This window comes from Protopterus annectens, chromosome 10.part0 (assembly GCF_019279795.1).
Source record: "Protopterus annectens isolate FY-2018-M chromosome 10.part0, PAN1.0, whole genome shotgun sequence".
Classification (NCBI taxonomy): domain Eukaryota; kingdom Metazoa; phylum Chordata; order Ceratodontiformes; family Protopteridae; genus Protopterus; species Protopterus annectens.
In genome coordinates, this window is record NC_056744.1 from 1,649,478,778 (window position 1) to 1,649,502,250 (window position 23,473).

Genomic DNA, 23,473 nt, shown 5'->3' on the forward strand with positions numbered 1-23,473 from the left:
TACAGAATTTTCAGTAAGCGAAAAGAAGTCAAATCTGAGTACTCTCACAGCTGACTGTTCATAGTTTGCCAACTTAGATACAATGTGAGTAAACTTGTCTTCACATGAACAAGCAACTCTAAATAACAATATTTCAAGACAATGGCAACAAGGCCAATTAACTGCAAAATACTGCAGGCCTTGGAAGCTAACATCACATACTAATATTACCATTTGCAAGCTGCATATGAAATTACAGTGGTACCTAAAAAGCGTATGGGTCTCAACAGCCACAGCTTGGACACAATGATATCTCTGTTCCCTACTGGCAAATTTCTATGGTGGTCACAGGCATCACCTCAACAAGGTCAACCTTTCTGCCTTGCCCCCCCAGCCAGGCAAACTATCACAGCAGATGCTTCAGACTACGCCTGGGGGGCCACCTGGCAGACAATGCATTCTAGGGCCTATGGACTGCAGATCAAAGGCTCTGCATAAATCAAAAAAAAGAGATGCTAGCTGTACAGAAAGCTCAGCAGCCTTGAGATCTATTACATCAGGACAACTTGCAATAAGGGGCGGACAACACCACAGTAATGTAGTACATAAACAAACAAGGGGTACACATTCCTACCCTCTGTGCAGTCAAACAATGATCTTATGGAACACAGCTCCAAACACCAAGTTCAGTTACAAGCTCCAATTCCTGCCAGGACAGAACAACATTTGGCAGGCGACCTCAACCCCAAACATCAAGAGGATCCCCGAGGTGAAATAGATCCACAGATATTTGCAATATTAACTCAAAATGAGACCTTCCAGACATAGACCTGTTGCCAGTCCTCAAAACTATCAGCTAACAAGAATTTTTGTACAAGGACATTTCACCAACAAGCTTGGAAAGTGGGCGCACTCTCTTTCAGTTGGAAAAACCTAACGATATACCCTTCCCTCCATTGTCTCTCTACCAAGGTTCTTGAAAGTCAAAGGAGAGACCATGACTGATTCTCATAGCCCCAGACTGTGCGCCAACACTGGGTACCTGTGAAATATGGCCCTAGCGCTCCATGGTGTACCTCGATCCCCATTTATCGCATAACAAAGCAATCAGATTCTTCACAGCCAGCTCAAAACTTTAAATCTGGCTGCATGGCAAATCAACTAAACATCAACCAACCACTACAAGCAGTTCTGGGTGTTATTCACAAACCAGTGGCCTGGGAAGGCCTGGACAAATGGAAAAGGTTTTTGTGCATGGAACAAGCTAAAGACAAAGACACAATTCAATACTCACATGCCTCATTCTGGTATTTGAGATGTTGCACAAAGGACTTTCCTCATTAAAATCCATACTTCAATTCTTCAGCTCAATAACATGGATCCACCTTTATTTTCACATCCTCTTCTAAGGAGCAGTTCCTCAGAGGGCAAAAACATTAGACCACAGGAGGCTCCTACACCAACATGGGACCTCAATTTTGTTCTGGAAAAACTAGCCTTCCTCCCTTTGAACCAACTTTCTCTCTGCAGGAATCTTCAGTTCCTATCATGGAGACTGCCCTGCTCCTAGCAATAACTATTTCTAGGAGGTCTGAGCCTGAGGCATAATGGCTGTGGAACCTTTCCACAATTTTTCATCAAGACGAGTTCTCTGAACTAATCAGCAACTGTGCCTAAGGCAGTTTCAAGCGTGGCTTTAAATCAAACCATCCTTACCACCTTCTTCTCAAGTCACAGAACAAGGTGAGAACTTCTGCATTCCTTGGTTCACAGGCAACTTTGTTTACTATTTGGACAAAACTAAGGCTTTCAGAAAATCTGACCAACTCTTTGTATCTATGCTACAACTTCTCAAGGAAAATATATCAAAGCAAACCATTTCTAAATGCGTTAGGTGTTGCATGCGTTTCTGCTATACCCATCATGGGAAACCAGTTCACCTGCCATTGTTACTCTACCAGACAACCCAGCTACCTCTACAGCCTTTCTCGGGGTTCCAACCAAGGAGATTTTAGGAAAGCTGCAACTTGGAGTTCAGTACACCTTTACCAAGCACTATCACTTACCTCTTTACTCTAAGACCAGGGCGGGCTTACGCCACTGCATTCTGCAGGGCCTTATAGCCTCCACTAACCCTCTATGATACCTCCACCCTACCTTGCTTTAAGTTCAGCAAAATTAACAGTATTTCAACAAGGTAACACGATGAACATAGTACAGTTTTGTACCTACCATAAATCGCCAGATGTTCAGTGTTCTCTGCAGTCAATCTCCCTCCCTCCATCCTCGTCTACTATTCGTCTCTTCAATACCTTACTGATGTATTTGCTTATAGTTGAAGAGGTTTTGTGTTTGTCTATGAGGTTACTCCATTTAATTAGTTCTGACCACCTTTTTCTGGGGCACCTGACATGGGGCAAGAAAAACTGAAGAAAATGGCGTTGGTTGCACTATATACTAGGCGTGCTGGCGTCAGGAGAAATATTCTTACCGACACGGACAAGACTTTGGAATTCCGGCCGACTGCGGGACATACAACCGGTAGGATAACCCAAATTAACTGATGACTGCAGCAGGTGAAATACTTTCGAACATCTACATTTATAGGTAGGTACAAAGCTGTACTTTTGATGCAGCGTTCAGTAACTGAGAAAGGTACCACGATAGTAGTAGCTATTGCAAAAAGACAAACTGTGAAACAGTTATATAGAAAGGTGTTGGATGATTAGTTTCATTAAAGAATGAAAGTAAGCTAGACAGATATGGTTAGAAAAACATATTTATTAACATGTCTGGGATAAATAAACAGTGAATCACTGTTGTCATATACCGTATTCCATACTCACTGTGTTCTGAGCTACATTTAGTAATATTATTTATTTAAATCTTACCAAATTGGTCCTTCTATCATATAAATCCCTTCAAACTCTCATTCAGCAAGGCAGACAAACCTTACCTATGTTTTACTATACCGAAAACACTAGTTACCAAAATGGATCAAAAATAGGCACTGTTAGTTAAGGTGATCTAGTTTAATTTAAAGCTTGTAATGCACTATAGCTTTTCATCATGCGCAACAGACTTCATCAGAATCTAGAACAAACAAATCAATGCTGCTTTTAAAGTTCTCCTCAACACCAAAATACCTGTAATCGGGTCTTAAACTCAAATAAAAACTTTCAAGGTATTATATATATTAAAAAATCAACAATGCTAAATATAAACATATAATATTCAACTTTGTTTTAAATAACCAACCTACCATATGTTTAAAAATAACATAAAAAAATGTATTACTAAAAACCAGACCAAACAACCAAACAGAATACAATATTTATTGCCATATTTTCCTATTAGTATGATGCCCCCCCCCCCCCCCCCCCCCCCCTCCCCCCCCCCCCCCCCCCCCCCCCCCCCCCCCCCCCCCCCCCCCCACCCCCCCCCCCCCCCCCCCCCCCCCCCTCCCCCCCCCCCCCCCCCCCCCCCCCCCCCCCCCCCCCCCCCCACCCCCCCCACCCCCCCCCCCCCCCCCCCCCCCCCCCCCCCCCCCCCCACCACCCCCCCCCCCCCCCCCCCCCCCCCCCCCCGCCCCCCCCCCCCCCCCCCGCCCCCCCCCCCCCCCCCCCCCCCCCCCCCCCCCCCCCCCCCCCCCCCCCCCCCCCCCCCCCCCCCCCCCCCCCCCCCCCCCCCCCCCCCCCCCCCCCCCCCCCCCCCCCCCCCCCCCCCCCCCCCCCCGGTGCATTTTGCAAATTCTTGTGAATGTATGTCAAAACTGAAAACTTCCGGGTAAAAAATTCGAATTAGTTATGGAGTCCCATCTGTCCTGATGCTGAAAGAAAACCTGGATGCTCTGATCAAACTTCCGAAGGTGGCAGTGACTTGAAAAGCTTCAGAAAGGTAGGTCTTGCTTCTTTTTTAGTGTTTATTGAGTATTTAGTACCATCCACTGTAAAAATTAAAGTATTGGGAAACTTAATTTGAAATCTAATGTTTTTTTTTCAATCAAAAACTTGCAGTATGGAGCTAGCATTTGCCTGGATTGTCTTATTTGTATTGGTAAGTCCTGTGCCATGGAAATTTTGTTATTTTGCCACATAATAAATCCACCATTCTTTTTAGTAGTTAGAAGTATTTTGCGTACATCTTGGTAATTCAATATTTTGGCATAGACTGGTCTAGGTGCATTTGAAGCAAATGATTCTCTGAGTGCTCTATGTGCTCTTTCTATAACAATCTGTTTAACACTGTCAGAATCCTTAAAAAGTATTTCAAGTATTTGTACTATGGTAGTATTAAGATCATTGTATTGAACTGTTTCTGGGATCCCTCTAATAATTATATTGGTCCGTCTGGATCTTGCTTCCAAGTCCAGAATTTTATTTTGCATAGCTTGAATGTCTGCATCATGAGTGTCTGTTTTTTTCGTAAGCATTATTATTTTATCCTCACTTTCAGCTATTCTGGTTTCTGATTTATCCATCCTTTCCAAGATTTGATTACATGTGGCACTAAACGTAAGCATTTGAGTTGATAAATCTTTTAAGGCTTCTTGAATAGGTAACAGTGCTGATTTAATTTCCTCCATGCTGACCGGTTGATCTGGTTTGTTTGTTATTCCTGCTTTTGCAGACTCTTTTTGTGTAACTATTTTCTGTCTTTTAAATATAAATTCCTTTTCCGGAGACTGCAATGCTGACAGCTTAGTTTTAGTAGTTGTGATTTCCATAGTTTTGTCTTCTTTTGACATTTTGAGACGCTGTAAACAGATTTATACCAGGAGTAGAAATTCAGCTGAGAGATATATGAATCCTTTGTTTGATGCTCTGTTCAGAGTCAGGCTGACCATCAGTTCCAATCTTGCTGTTACAAATTATTTTTTCTTGATTTTTCCCTCTCAGAAGCGAAGATAGATCCTAGTACTATAGTTATTGCTGCCAATTAGCATAGTAAATCTTAAGATACCTCCACAGGGTTGATTTTTATTTCTGATATCTGAAGAGCTGTAGGATTGCAGTGTTTAAAGAATGGTGGCCATCTTTGAATCCCAAAAAAAATGTTTTATTCCTAAAAAGCAGACCAAACAACTAAACAGAATGTTAATATTTATTACCCATATGTTCCTACTGTAATATGCAATGCAATCCCTTTCCTATCTTCCCTTGGACACTCTTGTCAAAAATATGTACTCTATTTCCACCAGTTACACATTTCTCTTTACAAATTAAATTGAGGTTGAAAACGTTTAATATGATTAATAATTTTCCACTTGGCCTCTAGATAGCCAAACAAACTGTTGACACATATATTTCTTACCAACTTGCATTCAGTTAACTTTGGCCCGTTTATTGCTCACCTGTATCAGGCCTTTCTTTGGCCAAAACATCCTTCCACTTCCCATTAGCAACTTAACAGAAGGGAAGGAGAGCAGAGGTACTTTAAGACCTCCTTTAACATGACTTTCTTGCCACTATATTCAGTCAATAAGGGAAACTAAGCACAACTGGAAAGTGCACTGTATACTGCACAGCATTCAGTTCCACATTCTTACGTCCCCACACAGCATTACACACTCAACAGTCAGAAAGGCATAACTAATCAATATGCAAGCACCAATCCATCTATTAATTTCTACTATACATACTTATTCCATTCACCATATTCTCCATTACTCATCACTAATTACCTACTGTTTAACTTTCATTTTTACAGCTTTCATTTCCAACTTATTAACTACAACACACAGACAACATTAAATTGTTGCTTTTGTATTAAATTCTTTTTGTCCCTCTGGGATCACCAATATACTCCACTTTATCCAATACAATTACCTACCTCCTAAAGTATGTACTAATAAGCAACAAAAAGGAACCCCCAAAAATTAATTTTTGCAAGAAAAATTCTGCAGGCCTTGGGCTTCATGGCATCTTGCATACTAATAATACCATTTGCAAAGCTGCATATGAGGAAATTACAGTGGTACCTAAAAAGCGTATGGTCTCAACACAGCCACAGCTTGGACACAATGATATCTCTCATTCCCTGCCTACAACAGAAATTTCTATGGTGGTCACAGGCATGTCACCTCAACAAGGGTCAACCTTTCACCTTGCCCCCAGCCAGGCAAACTATCACAGCAGATGCTTCAGACTACGCCTGGGGGGCACACCTGGCAGGACAATGCATTCAAGGCCTATGGACTGCAGATCAAAGAAATCTGCACATAAATCAAAAAGAGATGCTAGCTGTACAGAAAGCTCTGACAGCCTTCAAGGATCTATTACATCCAGGACAACTTGCAATAAGGACGGACAACACCACAGTAATGTGGTACATAAACAAACAAGGGGGTACACATTCCTACCCTCTATGCAGTCAAGCAATGATCTTATGGAACACAGCTCTGGCTTACCAAGTTCAGTTACAAGCTCAATTCCTGCCAGGACAGAACAACACATTGGCAGACGACCTCAGCAGAAACATCAAGGATCCCCACGAGTGGAAACTAGATCCACAGATATTTGCAATGATAACTCAAAAATGGGGCCTTCCAGACATAGACCTGTTTGCCAGTCCTCAAAACTATCAGCTAACAAAATTTTGTACAAGGACATTTCACCAACAAGCTTGGAAAGTGGACGCACTCTCTTTCAGTTGGAAAAACCTAACAGTATATGCCTTCCCTCCATTGTCTCTCCTCACAAAGGTTCTTCTGAAAGTCAAAAAGGAGAGACCATGACTGATTCTCATAGCCCCAGACTGGCCACGCCAGCACTGGTACCCACTATTGAGAAATATGGCCCACAGCGCTCCATGGATATTGCCTCAAATCCCCCATTTGCTCACGCAACAAAACAATCAGATTCTTCACAGCCAGCTCAAAACTTTAAATCTGGCTGCATGGCAAATCAACTAAACATCCAACCAGCTCCTCTTTCACAAGCAGTTCTGGGTGTTATTCTGGAAGCCAGGAGGCCAAGCACCAGGAAGGCTTATTCGGACAAATGGAAAAGGTTTTGTGCATGGAACCAAGCTAAAGACAAAGACACAATTCAGCCTCACATGCCTCACATTCTACAGTATTTAGCTGAGATGTTGCACAAAGGACTTTCTTTTTCCTCCATTAAAATCCATGCTTCAGCTATTTCAGCTCAATACAACATGGATCCACCTTTATTTTCACATCCTCTTCTAAGGCAGTTCCTCAGAGGGGCAAAAAACATTAGACCACCCAGGAGAGCTCCTACACCAACATGGGACCTCAATTTTGTTCTGGAAAAACTAACGCTACCTCCCTTTGAACCAGCTTTCTCTGCAGATCTTCAGTTCCTATCATGGAAGACTGCCCTGCTCCTAGCAATAACTTCAGCTAGGAGAGTCTCAGAGCTACAGGCACTAATGGCTGTGGAACCTTTCCTAATTTTTCATCAAGACAGAGTTTCTCTACGAACTAATCCTTCCTTTATGCCTAAGGTGATTTCCAGCGTGGCTTTAAATCAAACCATCCACTTACCCACCTTCTTCTCAAATCCACAGAACAAAGGTGAGAGACTTCTGCATTCCTTGGACATTCACAGGCAACTTTGTTACTATTTGGACAAAACTAAGGCTTTCAGAAAATCTGACCAGCTCTTTGTATCCTATGCTACAGCTTCTCAAGGGAAGGCTATATCAAAGCAAACCATTTCTAAATGGATAGGTCATTGCATACGTTTCTGCTATACCCATCATGGGAAACCAGTTCCTGCTACCATTAGGCCCCACTCTACCAGGGCAACAGCTACCTCTACAGCCTTTCTCAGGGGGGTTCCAACCAAGGAGATTTTAGAAGCTGCAACTTGGAGTTCAGTACACACCTTTACCAAACACTATCACTTACCTCTTTACTCTAAGACCAGGGCGGGCTTCGCCACTGCAGTTCTGCAGGGCCTTATAGCCTCCACTAACCCTCTATGATACCTCCACCCTACCTTAGCTTTGGGATTCAACCAAAGTGTGATGACTGCAGCAAGGTAACACGATGAACATAGTACAGTTTTGTACCTACCATAAATGTAGATGTTCGAGTGTTCACCCTGCTGCAGTCCAGGTTACCCTCCCTCCATCCCCTCTGATCTACTGACTAAATCTCTTCAATACCTTACTGATGTATTTGCTTATAGTTGAAGGGATTTTGTGTTTGTACAGAGGTTACTCCATTTGGTACTAATTTCTGACCACCTTTTCTGGGGGCACCTGACATCTGGGGCAAGAAAAACTGAAGAAAATGGCGTTGGTTGCACTATATATACCCCTGGCGTACTGACGTCAGGGAAGAGGTGACAACACCGACACCGGACCAAGACTTTGGAATTCCGGCCGACTGCGGGACCGCCTGACGACAGGATAACCCAAGTGTGATGACTGCAGCAGGGTGAATACTCGAACATCTACATTTATGGTAGGTACAAAACTGTACTTTTGATGCAGCGTTCAGTAACTGAGAAAGAGGTACACGATAGTGGTAGCTATTGCAAAAGACAAACTGTGAAAACAGTTATATAGAAAAGGTGTTGGATGATTCAGATTTCATTAAAGAATGAAAGTAAGCTAGACAGATATGGTTAAGAAAAACATATTTATTAACATGTCTGGGATAAATAAACATTGAATCACTGTTGTCATGTACCGTATTCCATACTCACTGTATTCTGAGCACCACATTTTAGTAATATTATTTGTTAAATCCCCCTACAAATTAGTGCTTCTATCATATAAATCCCTTCAAACTCTCATTCAGCAAAGGCAGACAAACCTTACCTATATTTTACTAACAAAAACACTAGTTGCAAAATGGATCCAAAAATAGGCACTGTTGGTTAAGGTAGATACCACAGATTTATTTAAGCTTGTGTAATGCACACTATAGCTTTTCATCTGTGCGCAACAGACTTCATCAGAATCTAGAACAAACAAATCAAATGCTGCTTTTAAAGGATTCTCCTCCAACATAAAATGCCTGTAATCAGGTCTTAAAACTCAAATAAAACTTTCCAAAGGTATTATATATATTAAAAATCAACAATGCTAAATATAAACATATAATATTCAGCTTTGTTTAAATAACCAACCTACCATATGTTTAAAAATACAACATAAAAAAAAATGTATTACTAAAAAGCAGACCAAACAACCAAACAGAATGCTAATATTTATTACCCATATTTTCCTACTGTAATATGCAATGCAGTCCTTTTCCTATCTTCCCTTGGACACTCTTGTCACAAATATGTACTCTATTTCCACCAGTTACCCATTACTCTTTACAAATTAAATTGATGTTGAAAACATTTAATATGATTAATAATTTTCCACTTGGACTCTAGATAGCCAAACAAACTGTTGACACACATATTTCTTACCAACTTGCATTCAGTTAACTTTGGCCTGTTTGTTGCTCACCTGTATCAGGCCTTTCTTTGAACAAAACATCCTTCCACTTCCCATTAGTAACTTAACAGCAGGGAAGGAGAGCAGAGGTACTTTAAGACCTCCTTTAACATGACGTTCTTGCCACTATATTCAGTCAATACGGGAAACTAAGCACAACTGGAAAGTGCACTGTATACTGCACAGCATTCAGTTCCACATTCTTACTTCCCCACACAGCATTACACACTCAACAATCAGAAAGGCATAACTAATCAATATACATGCACCAATCCATCTATTAATTTCTACTATATATACTTATTCCATTCACCATATTCTCCATTACTCATCACTAATTACCTACTGTTTAACTTTCATTTTTACAGCTTTCATTTCCAACTTATTAACTACAACACGCAGACAACATTAAATTGTTGCTTTTGTATTAAATTCTTTTTGTCCCTCTGGGATCACCAATATACTCCACTTTATCCAATACAATTACCTACCTCCTAAAGTATGTACTAATAACTTCTCAGCTGCGCACTTCTACCAGTATGTTTTCCTAAATTCCTATGGATATATAAATACATTCAGTTTTCATTTCATTATTAAAATAGTATATCATTTCATTCTATAAACAGTTTCATTACATAACAACTTCAAGCATTTGGTTACCATTAATATAAACACATCTAGTTTAAAAAAAATTTTGACAAAACTTACTTTCCACCTCTTATCAGAGCATGTATTAATTCCAGTCCTGGGCCATACAGGGATGGAGGCAAGAGTTCGACCTAGCTGATCTGAGTTTGCTATTGCTCATAGCTCTCAAACTCTTGACACAAGAAATCTGGACAAAGCCAGATATAATGAGGGGACAAATGCCCCAAAAATAGGGACAAACTTTAAATATTGATCCTGTAGACTTAGAAAGTCGCTAGAAAAATGAGTTTTGCATTAGTACACATTTTCTGAAGGAAACTGAATCTGAAACTCAAATGTCTGTCATTATCAGTTCAATCATTATTATGCCTTTAATTCTCAATGATTTGCCCAAAAAACAAAAGATTTGTGAGAAACAGACCGAAAATATGAATAAGAAATCTGGACAGGTGAGCAATATGCTACTGCTTCATTCACTAGAAGAGCTGCATAGATGGGATGAGAAAGTGTGGCTTTCTGCTGGCTGAGAAGGTGTGGCGTTCTGCTGGCTGAGAAGGTACGGATTTTTGCTGGCTGAGAAGATACAGCTTTCTGCTGGCTGAGAAGGTACAGCTTTCTGCTGGCTGAGAAGGTGCGACTTTCTGCTGGCTGAGAAGGTACAGCTTTCTGCTGATGCACACCTTTTTAGGAGGGAGGGAGAAGCTTCTGCTCATGATGTGACATGCTCCCTATGATGGGGAAAGTGCAGTAATCACAAAGCAGATCGCCACTTAGTGTTTGGCATTGATATGGATTGGAACTAATTGTAGCGCAAGTGATATTATTAGCTCTAACCAGATAGGCATACAAAAATATCTTCTGGCACAAAGGACAGCATATGGGATGAAGCAGTAACATCACAGTATCACCTGGGTAAGATAAATTACTTTCAGCTACCTGCCAAAACGCCTATAAAAATCAGTGCAAAATTCATTTATAAATAAACTGTTGACAGCATTACCCCCAACCAGAGTTAAAACTTAAATCCGTTTCAGAATTACGCATACTATTTTGCATAGTTTAGACTGGTGGTATATTAAACTGTAAAACATGTTTATAATCTTTCCACTTTCCAAAATAGAAGTTGAGCAGAGGCAAAAATGAAAAACATACTTACTGTTAGCAAACCAACAGGTTCCTGGTGTCCTACCTCCATGTTTCTATCAGACAACATCTCACGAGTGGTCATAACATCAGTTTCAATGTATTCAGATTCATGTTTTTCTTCTTTCAGAATACTCGCCGATTCATGCTTGAGCACCAAGTTAGTATCACATACTGTCATGTGTGTGGAAATAACATCATTTTTAACATATTCCAAATTTTCTTCAGTCCCTTGCAGGATCTCCGTTTCTTCATTCTTGATCATTAAGCTAATATTAGACACTGCCACATGGTAAGAAATATCACGTTTAATGCATTCAAGATTTTTTTCCACTTCTTTCAGAACTTCTGCTTCTTCACTCTTAAGCTGCTGGATGAGTTTTTGCTCCCTATCATGGAGAAACTGGTGCAGTTTTGCAAATTCTTGTGTAATGTATTGTTTCAAACTGAAACCGTCTTCCTGGGAAGCAAAAATATAGAAACAAATGCACTGAATGGCTGCAGTATAAGTTGTATCCATGCATTTTACTTAGATAACATAATTAGAAGATTCCAGAGCCCAATGACACAGACATAGTGCATCTACCCACAACACTGACCTGGAGGTGGGATCAACACTAAGACATGCTGACAACCTAGATCTGGCATCAAGGCCAAGTCCACAAGTATTTATTTTTATTTTAGAATTTGGTAACCTGGTAGATGGGCGGATCTACAGACCCTTTTCTGCCATGACCTGGGTATAAGAATACAGCAAAAATTTCTAACATAAAAGTAAAATTTATAAAACATATGAAACAAAACACTACTTCTGCACACATATTTGCAATACATATAAGCAAAAAATTAAAACTCATTTCAGAATAAATATTTACTGGAAAACATTCATTTACATGGGAATAACTGCCATTATTAACTTAAAGTCTCTCTAATGTAGGTGCACTTGGTTTCATTCTCCAAGTGCTGTCTATGATATTTGTTTTAATTGTTTGAAAATCATCAATATTTTTACTTCTGCAGGTAGCTGTTTCCATATAGCTGGGCCTAATCTGGAAAAGATTGTTTACAACTATAGCTAGTTTGAATCTGGGTTTGACCAAAGTGAGCGTATGGTCTTTTCTGTTCCTAAGGAAGTAGCTCTGTTCTCAGATTAGAAGTAACTGCTTAAGAGGTGGACAGTAGCCAAGATGTAGAACTTTGTAAAGAACTGAGAAAAAAATTGGTTTTGTTACTAACAGGCAGTCAGTTTTTTTTTTTGTTCATATAAAGTAAAATACTAGATGCTAGAATCATCAAGCAGAGAAAATCTTAGTATTTCATTTTCAGTTACTTAAATTTTGTGTGCATTTTTCCTGAAAGAATCGCAATACAGGGGAGGGCGTATTCAGTCTTAGATACTAGGATGTTTTTAGCTAAAGCCACATATGTTACTGGGGAGAGAAGGCGTAAGAGTCAATAATAACATAGTTTTAGCTGAGACAATACCTTGGAGGTAATGTTATCTGTGTACATACAGAAATTCTATAAAGTGTCCAGTGTCGCACAAAGACAGTTTTACTGCTTGACAGTTGGTATAAGATTCCCTTTCAAATCTTTTAAGACTAAGGCAAGAAGTGAAGTCATTTTTAGCTGTAGTGAAGAGCATGACATCTGTTGTAGTGCTATCAGTTTGAAATTTGTTGCTCTAAGGTTGGTGAATTGTGATTAAGTTGCTTCTTGTAGAGTCAGGGATATTTTGTGCAATTCAAGGAGAACATCATTTGCATACAGTATGCCTGGATGGGGGGACGATCACTTTTATGGTCATCTCTCAAGAGTCAAGAGATGCATCCCCAGTGCAAAGGTGACCCCCTAGCCCTTAGCACTGCTGCAGCAGTATACCAAAACTTGGTGGGGGGGCTCTTCAGATGTTTAAAATCATAAACACCCAGATCTATAAATCTTGACTATGAGTCTACAGAATCTATGGGCCAGCAAAATGTTTGCTTGGGAAGGGGTCCACACATTTTGTGTAGTTCAGCACTGCAGCAGCAGTATAACAAAGCTCCAGGGGGGGGGGGGGTTCTCAGGATGTTTAAAATCCTTACTGCCCTAGCTAGAAATAGAAAAGGAGACTTTATACTTCAGAATGAGCTGCTGTACTCAGTATTTGTGATGCCAGACAGGAATTTGTTCAAGATCCAGGATTACAGGTAAATATTAAGTTATCCATCTGCATACCTTTACAAGTCTAGCCAATAAAGCAGAAATCAGAATTAAACCCTGTATCTTGCATCCGTGAGGTAAAAACCTTAACCAGTAAATATTAGGCTATCAATCTACATGCCAAGCTAATAACCACACAATGATCAAGGGTGAGAATCAAACTTTGTACCTTGTGCATGTGAGGTAAACACCTTAACCCTTATGTTAACTCCCAGCCATAAAGGATTTAAATGCATGCACCAGTAACACAACAAACCCCAGAATTAGCCCAATGCACTGAGAAGTTAAATTATTTTTACCCCTAGATACTCCAGGTGCTGTTAGTTTTTCACGGATTCATACATAAGCACTAGGCTAGCTGCCCTTGTGAACCATTTTAATCCTAGCAAATTTCCCTTTCAAAGGTGAGAATCAAACCCTGTACAGTGTGTTTATATGGTAAACAACCAAACTATTACTCCATTTCCCAACCGATTAACTAATGTTTTCTTCAATACTGCATCGACATACAAGTTTTTATTCCTAGTTTTTTTTTTCCAAAGTAATTTGTGGGACGATTGTACTTTTCTAGGTGTAATGTAGGGCTTCAAAGTATGAAAATGGGTTTGTTATTTGTATAAAATAACTGATGTGCATTCATTAGCACATAGTCATCGTTTTGTCTAAAAGACCACTGCAACACTAGTAGGACATTATCTGTTTCGAGCACAGCTCCATATAAATTTTGCTGTTTTATACTATATTTCTTCCAGTTTAGTTAGGCGTTGAGCTGTGTTATTCTTGGATATGATGAAACAGTAAGAAGTTTAAAATGAATTAGTTTGAAGACAAGTTTAGCTCAGGTAACATTTGTGAGGTAATATGAGACTCTCTAAAGAGATCTGAATATCACACTGCATTTCTTAACAGTATTGTTTGTTTTCTTTGTGAATCACTGCTGTCTAGAAGACACCATACACACTTTATTTTGTTTAAGAAACAGTGTCTCCAAATATGGTTCTGATTTCAAATTTTGGAAGTTTGCAGTTTTACAGTGGATATAAAAAAGCTGTAATTGTGTGTGCATTTAGAATTAGGCACAAGCCTTTAAACTGCTTCTCTAAAATGACAAAAAGTTACTCTGTATGCTCCTTTCAGCGGTTGTGTGGTATTTTACTTTACATAGCAATGGTGCATCATCTGAGTACAGTATTATATGCAGGCTTCTGCAATCGTTGGCCATAGTACTGATGTACAGACTGAAGACTAAGGATCCCAGAATCGATCACCAAGGAACTCTTTTATTGGCTACTAAAGATATGGAAAATGTATTATTCAATCCATCTGCTATCTATCTGAATGTATTATTCAATCCATCTGCTATCTATCTGAATGTATTATTCAATCCATCTGCTATCTATCTGAATGTATTATTCAATCCATCTGCTATCTATCTGAATGTATTATTCAATCCATCTGCTATCTATCTGAATGTATTATTCAATCCATCTGCTATCTATCTGAATGTATTATTCAATCCATCTGCTATCTATCTGAATGTATTATTCAATCCATCTGCTATCTATCTGAATGTATTATTCAATCCATCTGCTATCTATCTGAATGTATTATTCAATCCATCTGCTATCTATCTGAATGTATTATTCAATCCATCTGCTATCTATCTGAATGTATTATTCAATCCATCTGCTATCTATCTGAATGTATTATTCAATCCATCTGCTATCTATCTGAATGTATTATTCAATCCATCTGCTATCTATCTGAATGTATTATTCAATCCATCTGCTATCTATCTGAATGTATTATTCAATCCATCTGCTAATAGCCTTTCAGGGATAGCTTTGAAACAGCCATATGGTCAGGGTTTGATGACAAAAGTCTGCAGCATTTTTTCTATTCAGCAGTCCTGAATGGGTCATCTTACCAAAATCCACAGCTAAATCTAGGAACCGTGCAAAATGCTACCTCACTTATATCAAGTTTTTCTACAATGAGTTCAGAGAGAGAGAGAAGGGAGTATATTATTTACCAAGCACCCTGCATTTATTTATTGACGGACATTTGGTAACCTGGAAAGTCCAACTGGGTCAGAAACCCATTTTCAAAGGAGACCCGGGGGAGAATAGCTGCAACAGTGATTTAAAATACACTGACCATAGCAATAAAAATATAACATCAAGTTATAAAAGAAATTTCACAAGTACAAGAGGTACAACAGGAGGTAACGAATGTACAAACAAGTCTCCATTTTGGATATAAAGAAGTTAACATCGCTTAAATATGTTTCTCAACATATAAATAATAGGGATTAGTAGAACGCAACAGAATTGATGGCTCTGGAGAAGGGAGGTTTATCACTTAGGAAATTTAGTGCAGGCGATAAGGAAGTAAAGAGAACAGAAGTAAAAGTGAAAGTTTAAAAGTAATAATAAGTTATTGGGAGATTGTAAGATGTAGTTTGTTAAGAATAAGAAGAAGTGAGATGATGATGCAAAATAAGAGAAAAAAGAAAAGTTAGGAGGGGGTTAGAAGGGTGGGGAAGAAAGATGAGAGGGGAGGGAGACCAAGAAAACATAGGTAGGTGGAGATTAGATATTGGTTGCAGGGCAAAGGCAGCTCCAAGAGCTGAAAAGGTAGTTGAGAGGAAGCTTGAACGTTTTGGTACTCTCCTTTTGAAATCCATGCCGTGTGTTATTTAGTGGGTTAACTTCAGTCACTCAGGAAGACAGCCATTGATGGACTTCTCATTCTAAATGAGAACAGTTACTGCATTAAAGTTATTGGGTACAGCAGAAGCGACCCCTTCATGTAAGCAGCATAACCTGTTCTTCCTTCCAAATTGCTGTGAGGTGACTTTCTCTGATAATTCTGTTTATGGTAAAAATAACAGAGCTTGTAAATGAATATGTCACCATCCTGATGGATTTAGAGGGTACAGTATAAGAAGCAAGCGTGGATAAGTTTTCTGTTATTGTTAGGATTTGTCTAACTGGGCGAGTGCTGACCTCAATACACTGAACGGTTTTAACAAATTAAAATGCAAGTTATGGAAAACATCAGGTGTAGGAGCTATGACATGTGACCTGTTGTTTTTCTCTCTCTTTTGTAAAGAAGCCAACTCTTTACAAATATTTCTAAGTTTGTTGTAGTCTTCAAAAGTATGTTGTGACTTATTTTCATTATATTTGTGCCAGGCTTTACCTCTTTCTATTGTCAGCTATGTTATATAACATCCCACAATGGAAGCATTTCAAACTCCAAAATATTTACTTGTGGGTACTCTGTCCATAACATTTGTTTTAGTAACATTAAAATAGATTATGATTTTTCAATACTTGGGATATGTTACAGAGATCTCTAATACATTTTTGATTCATATGCTACAGATAATCTTTGTTTTTGAAGTGACATACACTTAAGAATGTATACTAGCTGGAAGAATTTACCTTGATTCCAGACATTAAGTATGGTGATTGTCTAACATAGATTTAGTCAAGATTCTGAGAGACGTATTATTCTTTGTATTGAATACTAGAACTCTTTTTAGTATCATTGTTCCTTATGAGGTTTTGGGTGGCCACAGTGGTGCAGCGGTTAGCATTGCCACCTCACAGCAAGAGGTTCTCTGGTTCGATCCTCAGCTGAGATTCCTTCTGTGCGGAGTCTGCATGTCCTCCCAGTGGTCGCGTGGGTTTCCTCCGGATGCTCCGGCTTCCTCCAACATCCCAAAGACATGCTGTAGGTGGTTTGAATACTCTAAATTGGCCCTAGGTGTGAGTGCGTGAATGTTTGTGCCTTCCGTGGAAGGTTGAGTTTTGGGCTGGCAACTTGACACCGTAAAACTCCACTGCCAATCATGAGCAGACAGGTGATCTGCTGCGGTGACCCCTAACCAGGAAAAGCCAAAAGGAGAGGAAGGAGTTCCTTATGCGGTTTTATTGACTCTAGATGGCACTATGGTATCTGGTTTAGGCCATGTAGCACGAGACATTTACAAGACAGCATGAGGATGAGCTACGTCATGTTTTTCCTCCCAGACACACATTATCTAAATCTATGTTACTTTGTGACCATCTTCCAAAACATTGACAGTTTTTCTGGGAAACATTTAAGCCAAGCAATTCAAAAGTTCAGTGAACTTGCAGGAGGACAGTCGTAACGGCATATTCTGTATTCATGCTATAGGGGCACTTTTTCTCAAATACGATAGCTTAGAGGTTCTCCAGTAAATATTGCCACTCCTCCTCCTTTCCATAATTTGTCATTATAAGGGATATACGTCCATATAAATTTATAAATAATAAGTAAATATATATATATATATATATATATATATATATATATATATATATATATATATATATATATATATATATATATATATATATATATATATATATATATATATATATATATATATATACACACACATATATATATATATATATATATATATATATATATATATATATATATATATATATATATATATATATATATATATATGTGTGTGTGTCAGTATACAAACATATATATTTAAAAAACACAATGGCGAGTGATTGAACACCAGTGGTCGATCACCAGACAACTGAAAAGTACAAAAAAGCACATTTAAAATTGATTTTCAAGGGGTAAGCCCCTCCCTTCCTCCATACCCCCACATACCTGCCAATTATACATACCAACTCCAACATCACACTACAGTGAGGAAATGGCAAATTCCCCAATCCCTACTGTACTGTAATCTTAAACACACACACACACACACAAAGCTGATATGTGCAATCAGTATGACTCTTGATCACACATGCTGGCTCCCCCACATCACTCTATGAAATGAATTTTCGACCAAATGTATGTAAACCCATTCTGGGATAAACAGTAGCTTATAGATAGTTAAAGTCATGTTTTTATATGCTCTTTAAGCAACGCTTTAATAATAACTAACATCATATTGGGCATGTACAGGGGAATAAAAGCATGAAACCATTTAACTTTACTACAAATGTTCCAGTGTTATCATTTTTAGACCTGTTGATATGGTGAAAATAAAGTGGTACTGCTTAATGTGGTAGGAGAGTTTACTGTTAAACCTCTATCTGTGCATGTGAACAATAAAGTACCCTTTCCTTATGTTTTATTATAGAATTACATGTTTGCTAGAAATTTAAAATGTGAACGTTTGGATGGATCTTTTTATTATTGTATGTATTAGAGAAATGCAAAATTAGCTACATCACAGATTAGTCCAACATGAATTGTTTAATTTTATTGCAAAGCTTAATTTCAATTTAGCAATGAAGATTTTGTGAAGTAGATGCATTATATTAGTACTTGCCCAGAAATCTAGTTTGCAATTCTTTTAACAAGTAAGCAGTAGTTTGGTCTCTGACTAGTATTAGTATTATTAGGGAGTATGATTCGAGTAGTTAGAGAAGAAATGGATTGTTTGTTGGTTGGGTATACTGGGTGTCTACTGAATAGGTGCAAACACAGTTATAGGTTAGGTGGTGGCAGTGACTGAAGTGGTACCACGCGTACACGGTTTCTGCACAATCAGTCGGTGAATACATGAAACAGGAAATATCATGCCATCTGGCTTACCCTAAGATGACTCTGGCCTGGTATGAACCATTTAAAGTATAGTTTTAATGTGCACCTTCCATGAGGCTGCTTTCTTACCTGCAGAATACCATAACACCAGGAATGAAAGGCATGAACACTGTGCTGAAAAGGCAGAAGAATGTCACACCAGTGAACAGTAGGGTCCATGTCAACAGCGATGCAGGAATAAGTCATGAGAAGGGTCTAACTAAGGACCATGCAGATCTGGGAGGGGTTTAATAAATATGTAATGTTCAATGGCTTGTGTGGGCTTATAGAACTGGGAAATAGTTGTATAATCCAAACTCACTTCTACTGATCCCCACAGTTGCTGAGAACTTTGATACAGAATGTTTTGTATAGTTCTATGAACAATGGACTACATCTACAAAGAAGAACCGCTTGGATGGATCTACAGGGATGGGAAAGGATGCATCTGTGATGCAAAATGGCTGGTGTGGGCTTGATGGCTTTCAATGCATATGTCTCCAATTTAGTATGACTTAGAAAGGCCTATGGGGCTGAAAAAAAATAGATTTATGCCAAGAAATAGCGGCCTTAGGTCTCCGGCCTGAGGCAAGGGCTCCACGGCCTCCCACACCACACCCCCACCTGTTTATCCTACCCTACCTACATCAAATAAAAACTGGCCCCTGCTAGGTGGCGCCCCTAGGCAGGCACGCCCTGCTTGGCCTATGCCTAAGGCCGGCTGCCTTACAATGAAGTGTGTTGCACTCCAGACAGGAGATAAAACTTGATCTAGGCCACCAATGAGTATTGTAACAGCACTGAAATACAGATTAGTGTAGTTACCAAAATATATGTCCAAAAAGGCCATAATTGTAATTGTCTCTAGACAGTAAAGTTTTGTTCTCCATCTATACCCCTTCAAACAATTTGTAACATACGTTGTAAAAGCCTGCTCTGCTTTGTATACAACACTTTCATCCTGCCAGTTTATAACTGCATCTTACTTCATTTGTGGCCGTCACACAAACTGGTATCAGCTACACTCTGTACTAATTTATACACAGTACTAAGACAGTCACAAGAGGGTTTAGGTACTATGTCCCTAAGCTATCTATCCCTGTTAACTCTTACAGTACACAGACATGGAGCCAAAATTAGTCAGAATTGTACAATACACTATTTTGCAAAGGTAAGAAGCGTATTTTGTAGATAGTGGCCCTGAATATTTTTAACACAATATGGCAGGTCTATGGGTAAACTATGAACTACACAGTTCAGAAAAGTATGATTTTTTTTCTGCCATGTACAAATGAGGCAGAAACAAATGAATCAAACATAAAAAAGGATTATATAAACCTTATGCAATTCCTCTGATGCACTGAATGAGAAATAACTACATCCTCTCCTGAATCCTTAAATGTTCTAAGAACAGATCCAACCTACTACATCACTGCCCAGATCTTATGAGAAAATGCCTGAGGACAGATAACAGGCTTCTCACAAACTCTGTTCACCTTAAACCAGCAAAATTCAAAAGGCACAACAATTATTTTAAAAATAACATGAGGCAAACAAAAAAAAGGCATTCAAAGATGCCTTTGCACGTCTGTAATTGTTTTAATGCAAGCATTTAGAACTAATCAAATTTTACTTACCCATATGTCATCAAGTTCTTTCTTTTGCTTGTTTTGCAAATATGCAAGATCATGCACTTTGGACTCCAAAGATGCTAAAGCAATTTTCAGCTTGTCCTACAAATGCAAAACAAAACAGAATTAATCCACATAACCATCAAGAATGTTGATTGGAAACATAATTCATTCAGTAAACTTTCACTTGCTCCTTCCTCCAAAACTGACAAGAATGGTTCTCCCCTGCCCAGACAGGACACTCCTACAACTGTAGAGGAGATATCCAACTCCCAATTCCTTAGTGGCTTCCTAAGGAGCTACACCACAGGGACATACAGACATCTATGACCAGTCCAAGGAACAAAGTCTGACCAGAGCAGAGTCACTCATTGGTGGCTGAGACAGTAATGGAGGCAACCTGAAACCCAAAGTCTCCCTAGCAATTTTTCCTTTTTGAGGATGGGTGAAGGCAAGACTGAGGAAACCAGAAGCTACTCTATGGTCCAGCCCAAAAGGAAGTCTTGAAGAGAAGTAGCATAACCCATGAGTCAGTAATGCTTCAGATATGAAAATACTCATTTTGAGGTAAAAACAAGACAGTCTCCAAAAACAGAATGTTCTGCCCCAACACACTAATTCTACATGAACATGTACAAAAAAGTAGTAAAAAAAAAACATATTTTATGCAGTTTTTTTCACTCAAGTATTCATAGAGAGAAACTATCCTACCATGGATGGTTCATAGGTTCATAGATGTGTACTAAGCTAATGGCCCTGGGGCCTTTACAAGCCTAGCCCACAGGATTACCCTGACATTGTGCCACCCGACCTTAGTTCCCAGTGCCTCTGTCGAGTAGAGCCACTGGAGTGAATCCCTGGGGTGAATTTTCTATTTCCCATCCATTCATCAAGATTTCTCTTGAAGAGGGTCAGTGAGTTGCTCTGCTTGACATGTATGAGAAGTCTATTCCATAGCATGGGCAGTCTCTGGGTTATGAACCTGTCCCTCCAGTACGTTCTATTGATTGTGGTAATGAGGTTGAGGTCTCTGGAGGATGTGGTGTGGAGGGATTGGGATTTCTTTAGATGTAGCATTTCTAACAGAGCTGCGTCAGACGTGGCTTTCTAAGTCAAGCAGAGATCGCCTCTAAGTAGGCAATATGAGACAGAGAACAGTTGGACTTTTTTGAGTCTGTCCATATAGGACAAGTGTTTAGGACCTAGGATCCTTTTTGTGAGGTACCTTTGCAGCCTCTCCAGTTGTTGCAGGTGTCTAGTGAGGTACATGCCAAATGGGTCATTGTACTCGATGACCGGCCTAATGAGGGAAGAGTAAAGGGACACAATGACCTCTTTCTTCCTGGATGCAAACCCTTCGTTATGAGATGTGCCACATAGAAGGACTTTATGACCACAGTGGCAATGTGGTGGTTAAGAGAGGCTGCTGTCAACCTGTGTTCCCAGACCACTTATAATGTTTTGTGTGTTCAGTGGACTACCATCAATATGGTAATTCATGTGAACTGGGTTTTTCCCCAAAGGGGATGACAACAAATTTTTTGGCATTAAGCTTAAGGCCATGGTTCTGACACCAGTCGTTGGGCTCAGAGAGGCCATTCTGTAGGATGTCAACATCACTTGGGGAGTTAATAATAGCTCCCAACTTGCAATTGTCTGCAAACTTTGTCAGCCAGAGTCCCTTCGTGTTGGCCTGGACTTCAGAGAAGTAGATACAAACAGGAGAGGACCCAGGACCAAACCCTGTGGGACTCCACTCATGACTAGTTGGCAGTCTGACTTGTATAGTCATAAAAAAGTACATTTCCTGGCATAAAACTATTAACGTCACATAAAAAACACAATTCTTCTTCAGAAAACCAACACTGAAGGATTGCTAGCTGAGTTATTAACAAGAAGCCCACAGAGAGAGAGGGAGCACACTTTGGAGTCAAAAAGCTCTAGACCGTTTTGGCACCCAAACTGACTTTTTATGTGGCTCTGCTTAACACCTTAGTAGTTATGGTGCATGGAAGGTGCCCAGAAGCTTTGAAAGCTGAGTGGTAGCCATATCCTGGCCAGGATACAGCCCAAATAGCTTATGGTACTGCAAATGTGATCCAACGTTAAACACAAATATTTACAGCTGTCTGACTTGCACAAAAATCTTTCATTTCTTGAACCTACAGCACATAAAGTATCTGATATGTTGACGTATACCCAAGAAAATGGTAATTTCTTTTGACAATCGTATGAGTATAGCAGTAATCATGTATACATCAAAAAATGCATAGCTTATGATGGAGAGACTATGTCAAAATATGATATCAAGAAAATGTTTATTAAACGAGTCATGAATAAATAAATAAATGCCAATTTTATAAGCAAAAGCACTCGGGTACATGCAAAGCACATATTACCACAAGCCTAGGAATTGTAACATATTCGCCCATAAGGTAATTCATCACAAAGCCCCTGAATGTGCCGCAATTGGTACCATCCACTACGACCCCCTCATATGACTTATTGTTGACTTATCAGTTTATCAAAAACATTACAGAGTTTGTACACTGTGAAACAATGTCTTGTGCGTAAAGACAATTCTAACTACTGCCTTAACACCATAAACAGGTTCAGCATATTATGTGTTTTAGCAGGGTCTATGTTACGTTATCGAACGATGAAAAGAGTGAACGCACTTTCATCAAACTTGAAAGGTCGCTGCTCCACAAAATAAAAAATTCAACACAAAAACCACACACCCCCTGCTTAAATATACCAACTCCAAGATCGCACCATAATGGAGGAAATGGGAAAGTCCCGAAGACGGCATTAGTGGTACAGGCAGCTAAAAAAATAAAATGGTA

General features: G+C 39.4%; 1 protein-coding gene across 1 annotated transcript in view; it reads right to left on the reverse strand.

Moving 5' to 3' along the window:
• Positions 1 to 23,473, reverse strand: part of LOC122813850 (zinc finger protein 578-like) — a 57,367-nt gene that overhangs the window by 29,658 nt on the left and 4,236 nt on the right. The window contains exons 2-3 of the mRNA XM_044086387.1: positions 20,634 to 20,729; positions 11,210 to 11,656 (exon numbers count right to left, since the gene is read on the reverse strand). Of these exons, the coding sequence (XP_043942322.1) occupies positions 11,210 to 11,656; positions 20,634 to 20,729 (543 nt within the window). The remainder of the gene's footprint in view (positions 1 to 11,209; positions 11,657 to 20,633; positions 20,730 to 23,473) is intronic.